At 51.6% G+C, this 19,043-nt stretch overlaps 1 protein-coding gene across 1 annotated transcript; it reads left to right on the top strand.

The window, feature by feature from the left end:
- The first annotated feature begins 13,160 nt into the window (after positions 1 to 13,160).
- On the top strand, positions 13,161 to 16,097 carry TFF3 (trefoil factor 3). The gene is made up of 3 exons (XM_029940628.1): positions 13,161 to 13,290; positions 14,717 to 14,863; positions 15,871 to 16,097. Exons 1-3 carry the CDS (start codon positions 13,209 to 13,211, stop codon positions 15,882 to 15,884), a joined length of 243 nt encoding a protein of 80 aa, XP_029796488.1. The 5' UTR covers positions 13,161 to 13,208; the 3' UTR covers positions 15,885 to 16,097.
- The last annotated feature ends 2,946 nt before the right edge of the window (positions 16,098 to 19,043 follow it).

Genomic DNA, 19,043 nt, shown 5'->3' with positions numbered 1-19,043 from the left:
CTCAAGTCCAAGGGCACAGAGAACTCCCCTCAAAATCAACAAAAACAGGTCAACACCACAACATCATAAGGAATCTTGCAAAATACAAAGATAAAGAGAGAATTCTGAAAGTATTTAAGGACAAAAGGTCCTTAACCTACAAGACTAGGCACATAAGATTAGCAGCAGACTTGTCCATGGAAACGTGGCAAGCCCGAAGGGAGCAGCAGGAAATATCCAACACGCTGAATGGAAAAAATCTGCAGCCAAGAATTCATTACCCAGGAGGCTGTCATTCGGATTAGAAGGGGAGCTAAAGCGTTCCCAAGACAAGCAAAAACTAAAGGAGTTTATGACCATGAAACAAGCCCTGCAAGAAATATTAGGGGGCTCTTGGGGCTGGAAAGAGAGACCAGAAGCAAGAAAGACTGGAAAGGAACAGAGACAATCGACAAGAAGAGTGATTTTTACCGGTATCAATGGCACTAAACTCATTCCTATCAATAATTACTCTGAATGTAAGTGGACTCAATGCTTCAATCAAAAGACATGGGGCACAAGAATGGACTTAAAAAAAAAAACAAGACCCACCAATATGCTGCTTCCATGAAACTCATTTTAGACTCAATGACACCCCCAGATGGAGAGTGAGGGGATGTAAAAACCACCTATCATGCTGATGAACGTCAAAAGAAAGCTGGAGTGGCCATACTTGTATCAGACAAACTGTATTTTAAACCAAAGACTTAATCAGTGATAAAGAAGGCCATTATATCATGATTAAGGGGTCTATGCATGAAGATCTAACAACTGTAAATATTTATGCCTCCAACTTGCAAGCACCCAAATATATAAATCCATTAATCACAAACATAAACCCATTGATAATTATTGTATTACTATACAATAACAATACAATAACAGTAGGGTACTTTAATACAATAATAATCCACTTCTAGGAATAGATAGGTCATCTAAGCAGAAAATCAAAAGGATAAAAAGGCTTTGAATGACATACTGGATTAGATGGACTTAACCAATACATTCAGAACATCTCATCCTAAAGCAGCAGAATACACATTCTTCTCGAGTGCACATGGGACATTCTCCAGAATAGATCATGTACTGGGTCACAAATCAGGCCTCAATCTGTACAAAAAGATTAAGACCATAGCATGCATATTTTCAGACCATAATACTATGAAACTTGAAGTCGACCACAAGAAAAAATTTGGAAAGACCACAAATATGTGGAGGTTAAAGAATATCCTACTAAAGAATAAATGGATTAACTAGGAAATTAAAGAAATTAAAAAATATATGGAAGCAAATGAAAATGAAAACTGTCCAAAAATTTTGGGATGCAGCCAGCAAAAGTGGTCCTCAGAGGGAAGAACATAGCAATACAAGCCTACCTCAAGAAACAAGAAAAGTCTCAAATACACAACCTTACCCCTAAAGGAGCTTGATAAAGAACAACAAATAAAGCCTAAAATCAGCAGAAGAAGGGAAATAATAAAGATTATAGCAGAAATAAATGACACAGAAAAAAACCCAACAGAACGGGTCAATGAAACTAGGAGCTAATTCTTTGAAAGAATTAACAAAATTGATAACCCCCAGTCAGACTTATCAAAAAGAAAAGAGAAAGGACCCAAGTAAATAAGATCACAAATGAAAGAAGAGAGATCACAACCAGCCCTGTAGAAATACAATTATAAGAGAATATCATGAACAGTTATATGGCAACAAATCGGGCAATCTGGAAGAAATAGATAAATTCTTAGAAACATATAAACTACCAAAACTGAAACATAAAAATAGAAAACTTGAACAGACCCACAACCAGCAAAGAAATTTAATCAGTAATCAAAAATCTTCCAACCACCAAAAGTTCAGGGCCAGAAGGCTTCCCAGAGGAATTCTGCCAAACATTTAAAGACAAATTACAACATATTATTCAAAAACTGTTCCAAAAAATTAAAAAATTCCAAATTTATTCTGGGGCCAGCATTACCTTGATTCCAAAACCAGACAAAGACGTCACTAAAAAGGAGAATTAAAGGCTAATATCCCTGATGAACGTGGATGCAAAAATTCTCAAGAAGATGCTAGCAAATCAAGTCCAGCCGTACATTACAAGAACTATTCACCACAATCAGGGTGCTGGGCTGCAGGGCTGACTCAAGGTCTGCAAATCAATCAGGGTGATCTACCAGATTAATAAAAGAAAGGATAAGAACCATATGCTCCCCTCAATAGATGTAGGAAAAGCATTTGACAAAATACATGGTCCTTTCTTTACAAAAACCCTCAAGAAAGTAGGGATAGAAAGAACATGCCTCCAGGTCTTAAAGGCCATTATACGAAAGACCCACAGCTAACGTCACCCTCAGTAGGGAAAAACGGAAAGCTTTGCCTCTCAGGTCAGGAACAAAAGGCATTAAAACGAAAAGGCAACCTACAAGAACAGGAGAAGATCTTTGAAAATCATGTGACTGATAAAGGGCTAGCATCCAAAATCTATAAAGAACTTATCAAACCCAACACCCCAAAAATAAACAATTCAGTTTAGAAATGAGCAGAAGACATGAACAGACATTCCTCCAAAGAAGACCTACAAACAGCTAACAGACACATGAAAAATGCTCAGAATTACTCATTTTCAAAGAAATGCCAATCAAAACCACGATGAGATACAGAATGCCTAAAATTAGCAGCTCAGGAAACAGCAGATGTTGGCAAGAGCGTGGAGAAGGGCAGGCGTCCTCTTACACCTGGGGGGAATGCAAAGCGGGGCAGCCGCTCTGGAAAACTGTATGCAGGTTCCTCAAGGAGTGAAACATAGATTGCCCAGTGTTTACACTGCTAGCTAGTGATTCAAAAAACACAAAAATACTGATTTGAGGGGCACATGCACCCCAATGTTTATAGCAGCACTATCAACACTAGCCAAATTATAGACAGAGCTCAAATGTCCATTGACTGATGAATGGATAAATAAGATGTGGTATGTGTGTGTGTGTGTGTAATGTGTGTGTGTGTGTACATACATACATACATACATACATACATACATACATGCTGGAATATTACTCAGCCATCAAAAAGCACGAAACCTTGACCTGTGCAATGATGTGGAAGAAACTAGGGTGCATCATGCTAAGCAAAAAAAGTCAGTTAGGCAAAGACAAATACCATATGATTTCACTCATATGTGGAATTTAAGAAAGAAAACAGATGAACATAGGGGAAGGGAAGAAAAAAATAAAATAAGATAAAAACAGAGAGGGAGGCAAACCCCAAGAGACTTTAATAATAGAGATCAAACTGAGAGTTGATGGATGGAGGGGTGGGGGGTTGGGCTAGATGGGGGATGGGCATTGAGGAGGGCACTTGTGATGAGCACTGGGTGTTGTGTTTAAGTGGTGAATCACTAAATTCTATTCATGAAACCAATAAAACACTATATGTTAACTAACTTGAATTTAAATAAAAACTTGGAAGAAAAAAACCAAAATGGTGGTTGCAAATTGAAATCTTGAATTTCATATCCTTCAAAATCAGATATTTTTAAAAATTTGCTTAGGGACACCTGGGGGGCTCAGTCGGTTGAGCATCTGACTTCAGCTCAGGCACTGTCTCACGGTTCATGAGTTCGAGCCCCGCATCAGGCCCTGTGCTGACAGCTCAGAGCCTGGAGTCTGCTTCAGATTCTGTGTCTCCCTCTCTTCCTGCCCCTCCCCCACTCACACTCTGTTTCTCTCTGTATCTCAAAAATAAATACGTGTTAAAAAATGGCTTAAATTGTTTGGAAGCTAATGGTTTTTTTTTAAATTTTTAAATGTTCTTTATTTATTTTTGAGAGACAGAGAGAGATAGCATGAGCAGGGGAGGGTCAGAGAGAGAGGGAGACACAGTATCTCAAGCAGCTCCAAGCTCTGAGCTGTCAGCACAGAGCCCGGTGCGGGGTCGAACCCACGAACCGTGAGATCAAGACCTGAGCCGAAGCCGGACACTTAACCGAATGAGCCCCCCAGGCGCCCCATGAAGCTCATGATTTTTATTGAAAATTCTTTTTTCTAAAAAGTTTTTTCAGCAGCCAGATTTCAGATCCTTTTCCTCAAACAATACATAATGTATGGTCATCTGTATGCACACCACCCAGGTTTGTCCACGTTCGACGCTTCTTATTTGCCTCGATAGCTCTCATTTTCCAAAAAGAAAGAAAACAATAAAAGTGCCTCTTTAACCCATTCATTTCTCTCCGTTCCTGGAGCTAACGACCATTCTGAAATCACTGTGTAGTCCATGCATATTCATGAACAGTATGTAGTGTTTGTTATTGTTGTTGTTTAAATAATCAGAAATGGTATTATAATTTGCAGGCTTTTCATCTTACATTGTATGCTTAACTTCTGAAATATACCCCTATTGATAAAAGTAGGTTTGATTAATTCATTTTAATGTGAGATGCATTCTCTTATTGATAAACAATTAGGTATATTACATTTCTTTGAGAGAGAGAGAGAGAGAGCACGTGCATGTGGGGGAGAGACAGAGGGAGAGAGAGGGAGAAAGAGAGAGACAGAGGGAGAATCGGAAGCAGGCTCCACACCCACTGTGAAGCCAGATGTCGAGCCCGATGTGGGGCTCAATCTCAAGCCATGAAATCATGACCTGAGCCAAAATCAAGAGTCGGATGCTCCACTGACTGAGCCACCCAGGCCCCCCAGTGATTAGAGGATTATTCCCAATTTCTTCCTATCAGAACAATATGCACTAGCTCCATTTACTAGGTATTGTCAAAATGTTTGTCAAAGCAGGGGTGCGAATCACACTCAGCAACTTGGAGGAAGAGTGCCTATTTCTCTATACCCTTGTCAGCATTTCATGACCTGGATACAAAGCATGTGAGTGAAATGGTGTGTTAGTGTTAGTTTACTTTGTAATTCCTGACTATGAGTGACACTGGGCCTCTCTCCATCCTCTACCTGTGTGTGTATTTTAAATACCATGTTTGTCTTGCTCTCATTGGTTTGTAGAAGTTCCTTATGTCTCCTTGATAGTGATGCTTTGTCAAGTACATTGCTTTCAGATATGTTTTCCTAGTTCATGGCTTGGCTGTCTCATCTTCCTGAATACATAGCCTTGATTTTAATTGAATCGGACCTAACAATTATACCTTCACAATGTGTACTATTTTAGAAAGTCCCAAGAAATCTTTAAAACCACGATATTTCAGGATACAAAGTTAATATAAAAATGAATTGTGTTGGGGCACCTGGGTGGCTCAGTTGGTTAGTGTTTGACTCTTGACCTCTGCTCAGGTCATGATATCACAGTCTGTGGGATGGAGCCCTGTGTCCAGCTCCCGCTGACAGCACGGAGCCTGCTTGGGGTTCTCTCTCTCCCTCTCTGTCTGCCCCTCTCCCACTCATGCATGTTTGCATGGGCTCTCTCTTTCTCTCAAAATAAATCAACTTAAAAAATGAATTGTCGGGGTGCCTGGGTGGGGCTCAGTCATTTAAGAGCCTGACTTCAGCTTTGGTCATGATGTCAAGGTTCATGAGTTTGCGTCCTGCATTGGGCTCTCTGCTATCAGCAAGGAGCCTGCTTTGACCCCTCTGTCCCTCTCTCTCTGCCCCTCCCCCACTTGTACTCTCTCTTAAAATTAAATAAACATTAAAAAATTGTGTTTTTACATATTAGCAACAAACTGTCGGAAGTAAAACTCTCATCTGTGAATGAAGGCAATTTTATTTCTTCTTTTATGATCATTATGCCTTTTTTTCCCTCCTGCCTTATTACATCTCTCAGGACCTCCATGACAAGGGTAAGTAGAAATGGGGGTAAGAATCCTTGCCTCGGTCCCAATCTTATGGGGAGAATGTTCGTCTTTCTCCATGAGGAATGACACTGTGGTTTTTTTTTGGTAGATGCTTTTATCGCTGTAAATGTTCCTTTCTACTTCTATTTGTCTAAAAGTCTCCATCATATGTGAGTATGAATTTTGTTAAGTGTTTTAATTTTATTTTTATTCTTTTTAATTAAAAAAAATTTTAATGTTTTATTTTTATTTTTGATAGAGAGACAGTGTGAGCAGGGGAGGGTCAGAGTGAGAGGGAGACACAGAATCCCTAGACAGGCTCCAGGCTCTGAGCTGTCGGCACAGAGCCCGATGTAGGGCTCGAACCCACGAACTGTGAGATCACGACCTGAGCCGAAGTCGGACGCTTGACTGACTGAGCCCCCCAGGTGCCCCTTGTTAAATGTTTTTAAAGCACTTATTGAAATGATCGCATTTTAATTTTCATTTTTTAACTAATGTGATGAATTGCACTGATTGATTATTTGGTGTTAACCCTACTTTGTTTTCATCAGATCAAAGACTTGTCTCCCGTGACGTGTTACTGTGTTTGAATGCTGCTGAATTCAGCTCACTAACATTGTGGTAAATAGTTCTGAATCCGGGCTCATGAGGGTCCTTCACAATTCATTACACATTTCTCAGGGCTCAGTATTAGGTTTACGTTGGCCTCACAAAACGGGTTGGGAAGGAGTCCTTCTTCATTTGTCTTCTAAGTGTGTGTCAGACGGGAAATCTCGGAGAGAATGAAACAGCGCAACTACCTGAGCCTGAAATTTACTTCGCAGTAAGGTCTCTGGATCGTAACTTCAAAATTTTCCATAGAAACAAGGCTGTTTAGATTTTCTATTTATTTTTGTGTCAATTTGATAAATTGTGTTTTCCAAGGAGTTTGTCCATTTTATCTGAGTCATTCAATTTGTTGGTATCGATATTGATTGATATTAATATTTTCCTGAATATTACCTGATTTTCCTTTAGTGTAGGTAGGACTCTAGTGTTGCCCGTTTTCATTTCTGAGATTAGTAATTTGTGTTCTCTCTTTCACTTTTCTCTTGATCGGTCTAATTAGAAACATATCGAGCGGCGCGTGGGTGGTCCAGTCAGCTGGGCATCCGAGTCTTGGCTTCGGCTCAGGTCATCACTTGCAGGTCATGGGTTCAAGCCCTGTTAGTGTGGAACCTGCTCGGAATCTCAGGCTCTCTCTCTCCCTTTTTGGTTGTCTCTCGCTCATTTAAAATAAAAAATAAACTTAATGGGGCGCCTGGGTGGCTCAGTCGGTTAAGCCTCCGGCTTCGGCTCAGGTCAGATCTCACGTTCGTGGGTTCGAGCCCCGTGTCAGGCTCTGTGCTGACTGCTAGCTCAGAGCCTGGAGCCTGCTTCCGGTTCTGTGTCTCCCTCTCTCTCTGACCCTCCCCCTCTCATACTCTGTCTCTCTCTGTATCAAAAATAAATAAAACATTAAAAAAATTAAAAAAAAAATAAAAAATAAACTTAAGGAAACATGTCGATTTTTATAATCTTTTCAGAAACCCAGCACTGTTCATTTTTTCTAGTTTTTTTTTTTCCTATTTTATTTCTGTTAGACCCGTGATACTGTCCCACAGGCCTTGTTCACTTTTAACCACGCCCCCCGCTCTGTGCTTCCACCGTGCCAGGCTGAAACATCCGTGAGCCAGACAGCGAGTCCGTGAACCAAGAAGACAGCCTCCGCAGGTCTCGCGGGCACCGCGGCCCTGACCTCCAGGCTCCGGAGCCGTGAGAAGGAAGCACTGCTACGGAGCCACCCGCCCGGCTGAGCACACGGAGGGCCAGACACGCGCTCTCACAGACGGGCGCGCGCTCGTGTTTGGTCGCATGGCCTTCGACTAGTGCCTGTCCCTGCGCTCACCGGTGTCACAGACCGGACATGAGGGCCACCCAGTGGGGGCTGCCGGGGCCGCTCAGCTGGTGGCCCTCACCCCACTGGATCAGGGTGACCCCTGTTCGCACTCCTCGCCTGGATCATCATTCCCTGCGCCCGTGTGCTCTGAGAAGCGGCCCAGTTTGTACTCGTCGTGACGCCGTCGCCCCCTCACGGCCCCCCCTGCCCAGACCTCGGGGGGGGTGGAGGCTGGCTCGGCTTTGACCGCGATGTGGGAGTCCTGCGATTCCCTGCAGCCGCCCCCCAGACGAGGAAATTAGAACAAAGGCCTCCGAGGGGATTATTTGGGTGAGGTGTGGAACTCAGGAGAGGGTTCTGCAAACACCGGTGATTGATGACCACTGATTCACAGAGACCAGCAACGGAAGTGTACAGGGAGGGGCAGAGGTGGGCTGGGACGGTGCCGAGCCACAGCCCTCCGGCTGCACAGGGTCTTGGGTGCAGGGGGACCAAGCGCCAGGCAGAGCTTACCGGAGGCCCAGTCAGGGTGGGAAAGGGGAGAGATCCTGGGAAACAAGTTGCCCTGGGTTTTTAAGTGTGTTTTTCAACCCCCTTGTGAGAAAATTTCAGGTGAATGTAGCTCTCACAGCCGGGTGTGCCTCAGTGTGCACTGGGGCTGCCATAGCAGCGGCCATCACACTAGTGGTTCTGGCAGTAGTGGTCTATTCCCTCCCCGTCTGGGGACTGGAAGTCTGCCATCCAGGAGGCACAGGCCATGTTCCCTCCCAAGGCGCTGGGGGGAGGGTCCCTCCTGCCTCCTGAGCCCTGGTGGCTGCAAACAGTCCCAGCATTCCTGGCTGCAAACAGTCCCAGCATTCCTTGCTCCTCGCTGTGGCCCCTCAGCCCCCGCCTCCATCATCACACACCATCTCCCTGCGTGTCTGTGTTTCTCTTCTCATAGGAACACCGTCATATTGGATGAAGGGTCACCCTCCTCCAGTCTGACCTCGTCTCAACTTAAATAACTACACTCGCAATAACCCAATTCCAGATACAGACACACTCAGAGGCTCCAGGAAGGATGTGAATTTGGGGAGGACGCCATCCATCCTGCACTCTTGGAAGTCACTTAGAGACAAAGACTTGATTCACAGGGAAGAGCCCAGGGGCCCATCCTCCCCCCTCCCAGCCGTTCCCCCGGGAGGCGGCTCAGCACAGCGCCGAGGGTTGGCGTGTGCCAGGTGGCAGCCGGGGACACGTCCGCGTCCCAGGGTCCCTGCACTGCCAGAGCCTTGGCTTCCTGTTGGAGACTGTCCAGCGCCTCGAGAGGCCCATCCGGGTCTGACGGGCGGAGCTGCCGTGAGGGGCCCGGCGCCACCACCCCCCACCCCGCACATCTGCGGCTAGCGCTGTTTATTTCTGACTGATCTCTGCTCCTCCGGGGGTCCTGGTCATCGGCTAACTCACAGCTGGGAACCTGCCTTGTCGTGACAGCACCTGCGGCTGATTCAATAGTTCAGGCGCAGGAGCTCTGGAGTTAGGGGTGCTGTGGCCCAAGCCACCAGCAGTAGACTTTGGGCTAAGCTCCCCAGGGGGCCGTCACATGTCCCCACATTGCGTAGGACAGACAGTGGCCCGGTGCTGGGGGCAGGAGATGCATGGTCCCCAGGGGGCATCCTAGGGCTCATGACCTGGGATCTGACTCACCGGGGCCCTCTATCCTCTCCCCCTCCTCCTCCAGACTTGTGGGGAGGCTCACTTGTGCAGCTCTGCTCCTCACATTTGTCCTCTGAGTAAACTACGCCAAAGACAGGAGCCTCCGAGAAGGATCTGGAAGCCCCTCTCCAGGAAGCAGGAGGTAACTGTGCAGGACGCAGAGGGAGGTGGCCACACCCAAGGCAGCTGCAGAATGGTGTGACAGCCGGCGAATAGGACGCTCCCCAGGGAGGTGTGTGATCGCAGGGGCTGACCCAGGCGCCCTGATTAACAGGACTGTGTTCCCCACCCCCACCCCATCTGGCGTTCTGCTGGCCGGAGGACCCAGGAGTGAGGAGGTTAGTGAGCGGAGAGGCAGCACGGAGCGCAGAAGCCCGGGGGCACGCTGACTCTGCGTCTGTGTGAGTTCGCAGTGCCTGCGGGGGGGCGCCCCAGGACCCTCACCCCCCTGTGAGCTCCTGGTCAGTTCAGGCTGCTCTCCCAGGGAGAGGCCTCCCACAGCGTGTCACCGTTCACATGTCAAGACTCACTCTCCCCCCCTGGACTGTGGGCTCTGGTCAGGTGCACTGCCTGGTGTCCGAGGGTCCCACATGAGCAGGCCTTGCACCTTGCCCTTGATCCACACTCAGTCTGTGCTCGTGACACATACATGCCAAGGCCACGCACTCCACAGGTGGGAAGGGTGCAGCCCCAGCACTCAGGGCCAGACCGCCTGCTTCTGGACCCATCGGGAGCCCCTCCCCCTCCCTGGGACACCCGCACACAAAGCCCAGGCGGGGCGGGGGGGGGGGGGGGGGTTCGTAGGGGAGGGATCCCAGGGCTGTGCAGGCAGAGATAAGGCTTCGGAGGAGGAGGAGGGAGAGAGACCCCACAGGCCTGCTTTCCCAGGGCTCAGGGCCACACATGGCGGCCACCTGTCGGGGTGCGGCTGGTGACCAGCTCTGGGCCTGCGGCTCTGGCCTGGTTCTTGTTCACTCCTAGGAGCTGAACTTCGCTCCCAAGAACAGGGAGGCTGCAAGCCCGTGAGACCTGGGAGGCAGGGAGCTCTGTGGACCCCATCCTCTGCCCCTGGGCGAAGGTGCGCTAGCACAGAGGCAAGGAGCACACAGGACATACCCCCCCTCACCAACATTTACCCAACACCTCAGTGCCCCCAAGTGCCAGCTCAAGGCCACTGTCTCTGAGAAGTCGGTGCTGCCTCCCCCCGGGAGGCCAGGCTGACCCCCAGGCCGCCGCAGACCTGTGACCCCTGCCACTGCTCCTGCTGGATGTCCCCAGGTGCCTGGCTCAGCTCCACATTACGTACGCAGGCTGTCCTGTGGCTGAGGCACTACAGGACAGGCTAGGCCATGGAGGCACAAGTGGTAAAGTGACTCGGGACCAAATGTCTCCCAGTCCTGTCATGACCACACCATGACCCCGTCTCCCCGTGGGGGATGCTTCAAGGACAGGGACTTGTCGCTCAGCCCAAGCCCCAGACCCCGTCCACATGAACTGTTATATTGAAGCCAAACGCCAGCCGATTTTCCGCGGTGGTGGTGGATCTGGGCGCCGGCCGCAATCCAAGGGGCCTTCCCGGGCTCGGGGGCGGGCAGGGGACCAGCTCTCATACGACCCCAGCTCCTCTGGTGATTCTAAGTACTGTCAGGTGGAGGCAGGGAGGTGGGGCGGTTCACGTGGGTGTTCCTGCTGAGCCCGTTTCTGGGGTGTTTGTGCTCTCCTGGAACCTGGCTCAGCTCCTCACCCCTGCCGGGCCGGGGGTGTTGTGGGGACCGGACAACGGCCGTCTGGCCAGGAAAGCGTCCCAGGGATTTTCTCTATGATGATCATTTTTTACATATTTATTTATTATTTTGAGAGAAAGAGAGAGACAGAGTGCAAACAAGGGAGGGACAGAGAGAGAGGGAGACACAGAATCTGAAGCAGGCTCCAGGTTCCGAGCTGTCAGCACAGAGCCCAACACGGGGCTCGAACTCAGGAACTGCGAGATCATGACCTTAACCGACTGAGCCACCCAGCCCCCGTATGACAACCTTTTGATAACAAAAGCCATGACATCTGTTCGCTTGGGTGCACACTCTCCTCCTGGGAACAAAACGAGCTCTGATACTACAGCCTGCTCTGTCTTCAGCCTGCGTTCCCCACGGGCTTGCCACACAAGGTGGGACCCCTCCCCCACAGGCTTGCCGCCTGCGGTGGGACCCGGCCCTGCTGCCAGCGTGTGCAGTCAGGGCCCGCCAGTGACCGGGTGAGGACAGCTCTGCACACAAACTCTGGGGTGGCTCCGGTCTCCCTCCAACCCCCCGCCCCCATCCTGGGGGCTGAGGCGGCCAGCCAGGCGCACCTGCCTCCGGGTCCTGCACAGCTCCCTGAATCTGCTGGGTCCACGAGAGTAGCCCCGGACAGGCCCCTTACATTGTGAGCCTTATTCATTCCTCCAGAAAATGGGTGTCATTATCCCCACCTCATTTTGATGGGCTCTTATACAATAATTTCCTTTACTTAAAAAAAAAAAAGTGAGCTGAGCAAAGGTATCCAGTATGTTCTCATTTGGCTTAAAAAATGTACTAAGATCTAGAGGGAAAAGTTTTGGAAAAATACCTAAGAAAGTGCTACACAGATACCTGTAGGTAGGAGAGGGCTTTTTTGTATTGTCTGATTTTTATTTTTTATTTTTTTTAGTTTATTTATTTATTTTGAGAGAGAGAGAACTTGAGAGAGTGCCAGGGAGGGGCAGAGAGAGAGGGGGAGAATCCCAAGCAGGTTCCGCACCGTCAGCGCAGAGCCTGACTCTGGGCTCGATCTCACGGTTTGTGAGATCATGACCTGAGCCTAAATCAAGAGTCTAACATTAGCTTGACCGACTGAGCCACCCAGGTGCCCTTGTATTGTCTGGTTTTTAAAACGTACTGCATGCACTCTATTTTTATCAAAATGTTACAGTTGACTAAATTAAATTTTGAAAAAAAAATCAAATTCATTTATTTAATACATTCACTAAGGTGTAGTTAATGGTAGAAATAAATCTTGCTGGAAACAATAAAAAAAAAAAAGAAAGGATAGGATTTTCAAGAGTTTCAAAGGACAGAGGTGCCTGGGTGGCTCAGCCGGTTAAGTGGCCAACTTCAGCTCAGGTCAGGATCTCATAGTTCGTGGGTGCGAGCCCCGAGTCGGGCTCTGTGCTGACAGCTCAGAGCCTGGAGCCTGCTTCCGATTCTGTGTCTTCCCCTCTCTCTCTGGCCCTCCCCTGCTCGTGCTCTGTGTCTCTCTCTCTCTCTCAAAAATAAATAAACTTAAAAAAGAAGAGTTTCAAAGGAGAAATGAGACCCGAGCACACAGTGCGCCTGATTCACGGTGGGCACCTGTCTTTCCGATCACCTGAGGGTCTGGGATTAAGTGGCCAGTGCGCTGCGGTCACTGAGGAGGGCGCCTTCTGGAGCGCCCCTGCCTGGGTCTCCTGGCTGATGCCCAGCCCCGCGCTGAGCCTTCATCCTGGCCTCCAGGCCAGGCTAAGCCCTGCTCCCCACGGAGTGTGACCCCCCGCAGGGCGTGTCTGCTACCGCAGGGTGGGTGGGCTGCCCTCCCCGGAGAGGACCCTGGCTGCGGGGGCTTTGCAGTCCTGTGTGGGGAGAAGCGGGTGCGGCCAGAGCCGGAGGGAAGGGCCGTCCGCAAACAAACAGAAGCCAGAGCCCTTGTACAAACACAGGGGTATAAAAGAGTCTTCTCGGCCGATGCGCCACGTCTTCTGAGCGGTCGGGTCCCCAGAGCCCGCCCGTGACCATGGAGGCCAGAGCGCTCTGGCTGCTGGTGGTGGTCCTGGCCTTGGGGTCCTCCAGCAGGGCTGACGAGTTTGTGGGCCTGTGTGAGTACCGCTCCGACTTGGCTCCGTGGGAAGGAGGGGCCGGGGGCAGGGGGGACTTGGGAGATGAAGGGACGCTAGAGCCAGGCTCAGGGGTGTGGGGGGGGGGGTTCTGGTGGCTTGAGGAGAGTGAGCAACCCCCACACCGATTTATAATCGCCATTTACCAGACACACGTGGTCCCTCTCAACAGCCCTACAAAGTGGATCTTGCTGTTTTACAGATGAGGAAACGAAGGCTCAGAAAGTTAGCGACTGGCTGCCGGCAAGCCCTGCCGGTCAGGGTGTGACCAGGATGGACCCAGGTCTTGCCTTCTTGGCCACGGGTCTCTGAACGACAGTATCAGCCTTCTAGCGTCCCTGCGGCGCTCTTTCAAAACAAAGGAAAGCAAGGAACCCGGTTCCCTGCAGAGCATTTTCCACACACACAAGCCGTTTCCATTTGGCCGTGGCGTTGCCCCCACAGGTGGGGGGAGGTGGCTGGTCCACCCACCCGGGTTTGAAGAAACCAGGGTGTGGCTATTACCAGGGGCCAAAGGCAGCGGTTCCCAGGCGTGGTGCCCGTCGGAGCCCCCCGTGGTCCAGGATGTGCCCTTCACCTTCTGGGACCCCAGCGTGAGCAAAGCTGGGGAAGCCCGGGAGTGAGGCTACAGCGTGGCCGCGGCAGCTCGGGATTTCAGATTTTCAGAGCATGGCTCTGTTTTTAAGGAAAATACCCTTAGGCAATGAGGCCAACTTTGCAGAAGTTTAATTGTTTTTTTAATGTTTATTTATTTTTGAAGGATAGAGAAAGAGATAAAGTACAAATGGGGGAGGGGCAGAGAGAGAGGGAGACACAGAATCCAAAGCAGGCTCCAGGCTCTGAGCTGTCAGCACAGAGCCTGACACGGGGCTCGAACTCACGAACTGTGAGATCAGGGCCTGAGCGGAAGTTGGACATTCAACCGACTGAGCCCCCTGAGGACAGAGGGTGTCCTGGTAGACGGGACCAGCAAGTGCACAGAAATGGAAAACAGCGTCTGCTGTGGTTTTCTGTACTGAACGTGTATCTCCTCTTCTACTATTTATTGTTTAAGGGGTGAGTTTTGTTGATAACACGGTGAAGGGGAATTTGTTTTGGGGCTCAGGAGCCCCCAGATTCCCATGGGCTCCTGCCAGCCGGAGGGGACTGAGGCCCATGGACTGCCCGACAAGGCTAAGGGCACATGAGTGAGGGGGGGAGTGGCCCTGGCAGAGGTCAGAGCTCACAGAGAGCATGTAAATGTGTGCATGGGAAGAGGGTCCCCCTCCAGCCGATGTTGGGGTGCAGGGGGGGTCACGTGCTTCGAACTCAGAAGCTGGGGGCGGTTGCAAACTTGCCAGATGAAGTCAGCAGCCCGGCCCCAGGCCACCAAGGGCCCCGGCCACTGACCGGCTGTTGTTTGGGACAGCGGACAACCTGTGTGCCGTGCCGGCCAAGAACAGGGTGGACTGCGGCTACCCCGACATCAACCACGAGCAGTGCAACAACAGGGGCTGCTGCTTCGACTCCAGCATCCACGGGGTGCCCTGGTGCTTCAAGCCCCTTCAGGACACAGGTAAGGGCCCCGGACCTGGGGGAGCCCCCAGGTCCCCAGGAGGCTGCGCACGGGACAGCCAGCGCCGCGGCCAGCCATCGCGGAGGGGGCCTCGGCCAGAGGCATTTGCTCGGGGTTCCTGCAAACTATGAAATCGGTTGTTTGTAAAGGACGCTCAAAGTCAAGGCGCTATGCACAGGGAGCGAGTTTAAAAACTTCCCTGGGGAGAAATGGAAATTACAGGAGTTTGGGAAGTTGGGCCAGCTGCGGAGGCCACGCGCAGCGAACCAACCCCCGACGTTTATGACGCGCGCGCTCGGCAGGTTGCTGCTGGTGGCAGCTCCGGGCGGGGAGCCGGTCCACGCGCCACGCCCCTCCCCGCCCCGCCCCCAGCGCGTTGCAGACCTCCCTCCCTCCCTCCCGCAGAGCACAGGGGGTGCAGGAGGCCGCTCTGGGGAACCCGCGTCGTGGGTGGTTTGCAGCCCGGCCCCGTCGGTCCCACCTCGAATCTTGGGCGTGAGGTCTGCTATGAACCACCTGGCGGTCCAGATGCCAGCTCATCTTCTGAGAAGGGCGCGGGCGCCACCTTCCCGGAACCAGCACTGTGCCCTTTGTCCCACGTGACGGGGGGCGGGGCCGCATGCCAGCTGCTTCGACCTTCCAGATCGATGACGGGCCCCTGCCCCTTCCCGGCCAATCCGGGACCAGGAGGGAGTTGCCAGTTGCCTCTCTGCTGGCCATTCCCCTTCCTTGGGGCCGCTCAGCGGAGGGCCACCCCTTCTCCTTTGGGTGCTGGCGGGGGCCCTGAGACGAGGCCCACCTCGTTTACCATCTGCCAGAAGCCCTAGGTTCCGTGGGACACGTGGCTCTTCTCCACAGGCTGGAACCTCAACACCTCCCGGGGGACTTGGGGAGAATGCAGCACAAGACCTGACCTTTGAGGCTGTCTTGACCGTGAGGGGGGCGGGGCACCTGGTGGGCGGAGCCGAGGCTGGTGATGGTGATGCCTGTCTGTGCTTTGTTTCCAGAATGCACATTTTGAAGCCACGCCCACCGGCCCCGGCCACCCTGGAATGTGACTTTCCAGGCTTCGCTGCCCTGCCTGCGTCCTCAACCTGCTGCCACCGCTCACGCCTGCTTCTCTCTCCCGCCTGCTCCCGGCAAGCCCTTCCGCTGAAAGCTGAGGCCTGGGGCCTGATGTCTTAACGAATAAAGATCATGTGCTCAGCACGAGGGCGGTTCCTCGTTCCTGAGACTCTGTGCTGGTGTGTTTATTTCTGCCGAGTGGCTCCCTTTTGTCAGCCTCTCCCCGACGGGTGGGGGCGGGGGGACAGCATCTCCAGCCCAGGGCCTCCCCAGGCAGGCCCCAGGGGCCTGAAGATGCCCCCCTGAGGAGATGCATTTCTTGAGTGAGGATGTCACAGACCTCAGACCAAGCCCTGATGTGACCGGGGCACGGAGTGGCCCTGGCCACCACCCTGTGTAAATTCAGAAAAGACACTTCAAATGTAAGTTTCAAAACAAACAAACAAAAATGATTATTAGTGTCTGTCTTGGGAAAAGAGCAAACCAATAAAGGCATCTCACAAAGTGGCCCTTTTTGTCTTTATTGGCAAGGCAGGTTTAACACCTGTGACACCTAGGGTGGCCTGCTTTTACCTTTTTCTTATGAAAATGGCTGCAGCTCTGTGAACGAGTGAATGACCCGTCCCAAGTCCTCACGGGGCCCTAATGACCCCTAGATGCAGCGCGCCCCACCGGGGCCCTCTTTTTTTGGGACACGCGGCTCCCCCGAGAACGTGAGGCAGCTTTCCACGGTGGGAAGCAGGGCCCTGCGCTGTTTCCGAGGCCACCCTCCCTCTCTGTCAGGGCCAAGACACAATCCCACCGCACGCCCGACCTTGCAGAACAGCCGTCGCCGGCATGCGGCTCAGGGAGATGGGGGCGCCTGGTCTGAGCCCCCTCCTACTGGAAAAGAGACCCCAGTTTCTGTCAAAACAAGTTTGTTTCTGGGCCGGCCATTGGGGCCAGGCCCCCAGAGCCGACGCTGTCCCTGGAGGGGAGATGCTGGTGTCCTGGTCTCAGACAAGGAAACAGCAGGACAACAACTTAGAAAGACCCGTCCAGTGGCCTCTGGCGAGAGAGGACCGCGTCGGGACGCCCAGGCCTCTGAAAGCAAAGCTCTGCCTGTTCCTCGTAAAGCCTGCAGCTACGCCCTCCAGGTGAGGGGGGGATATGAGCTTTTCCAGAAACATCTCAGACCGAGCGGCACGTGCAAAGTGTAGCCTCCTCTCCTGGGGACGCTGCCTCCCAGAGCTGTGCTCGCCGGACGCACCCCTGGTTCTGCCTGTGTCCCTTTCTCTCACAGACCGAGCCCCGCCTTTGAGCCCAGGCCGATGTTAGCTGGAGGGGTTCAGGGGTTGCCCCAAGCCCTGGGCCTTGGCCTCCGGCCATGGTGATGACCGTCAGCCATGGTCCTGGTGACCAGGCCGTGCTGCACAGCCTGCTGGGTGAGGAGAGGCCACGGCCTGGTCAGTGACAGGGGACACTTGGGAAGAGCCCAGACCAGGCTCACACACGGAAACAACCTTCACACCCAGCACGGGGGCCTCCTTCTGGTGACTGCCCTGCTCGGGAGAACCACCTGGAGGAGAGGATGCTTAATTGTTTCATCTGGGGGCTCAAAGGTCTTTCCCGAACCACAGGGGGCACAGGGGATCCTCATGCAAGTCAGGCTTCAGGTTGTCTGCTCCATGCTCCCTGGTGGCCCAGGGCAGCATGAATGCCAGCCCTCCCTTCCCCACCACCACCTAGAGCCAATAGCCGTGAATACTTCAAGGAATGGATGTAGATGTTACAGCGTCTGAGAGGCTTCCGGAAACCTCGGAGGCCAGGCAGATCGGTCTGCAGGGTGGGCTCAGCCCCGGCCCCAGCCCCCTGCCAGCCAGGCAGAGAAGCCGGTCACCTCCATTGGGGCAGATGCCCAACAGTGAAGGCAAGATGGGTTGTTGGGTGGACGGGGTCTCCAAGTCAGAGATGCAGACGCGACCCATCCTTCCCCTTCTCCAGGCTGTGTCAAAAACCAAATGAACAAGCAAAACTCATGGCTCACTTGTCCTCACAAAGCCACTCTGGGCCAAATGACCATAGACATCTGGGGACACTGCCAGGCCACTTAAAAAAAAAAAAGGCTCCACTAAAATATCATTTATCTTGATCGCTGAGTTTGAGGGCAACCCTCCAGTTTCATGCCTCTCCCTGGCCACGTCCTCAGCCCATGGGGACTGTGATACTCTCACAAACAAGGTCACATGATACCAGCCACCGGCCAAACCTCTGACCCCCTTGGAGGGAGAAACCCCCAGAGGCTGCGCAATCCATCCACCAGGTCTGAGCCCTGGGGCCCACTGGCTCCCTCTGCAGGTCACCATGAGTACTGCAGCTTTCTACCCATCTTAGTGGCTACCTGTCTCCATTTCTCCCATTCTAGAAAAGGTTTCTTAAGATACCCAATCTCTCTGCTGCCTCTACCCCCTCCCAGCACCTTCTAGCAAAATCCCATTTCCTTGAACACCCTCAAAGTTGCATGACACATGCCCAAGTCCTCTAGATAATCCTTTCTAACACCTTCTTACAGAGATGCCCTGTAATGTGCCATGTTCCTTGTTGCCACAATCCGTCAACCCCACTTGATGGCGTGTGTGTCCTGTGGTCTTTGGCAGGAGGTCATGGTCGAGACACAGGCTGAAGGCTTGGAGAGGGGTGACGGGGGCTAGAGACACATGGTCTCAACCAGTGGTCCTCAGTGGGGCCTTCATGGCCGTAGGAGACGTTTGGAGACCCATGGGCATGACTCTTAGTGACATAAGCCAGACGCGGCAGTGGTCTGCGCGGGGGCCGGGGCGTACCGTGGGCTTCCCAGTGACTTTCCGGACGTTCAGAGCAGCCACAAACCCATTTGTAATGATTTGAGACTCGCAGTAGGTTAGAATCCCAGTACAGGGCCATCTGGGTGGCTCATTACTACTTTCTCTTTACCTCCCATGTTTTCTAGTCCAGTCTGCATGTTCATTTCTTTTAAACTTTGTGTGTAAGAAGGTTATTAAGTTAAGTTTAAAATTATTAGGCATAACCTTATTTCAGGATATTGAAAGGTGTCTTCTTGAAATCCTTGGCTTATATAAAGAAGGGCGCTTTGGGG

Source organism: Suricata suricatta, chromosome 5 (genome assembly GCF_006229205.1).
Source record: "Suricata suricatta isolate VVHF042 chromosome 5, meerkat_22Aug2017_6uvM2_HiC, whole genome shotgun sequence".
Taxonomy (NCBI): Eukaryota; Metazoa; Chordata; class Mammalia; order Carnivora; family Herpestidae; genus Suricata; species Suricata suricatta.
Note: the sequence above shows the minus strand (reverse complement) of the source record. Positions and strands in the feature narration are given on the sequence as shown.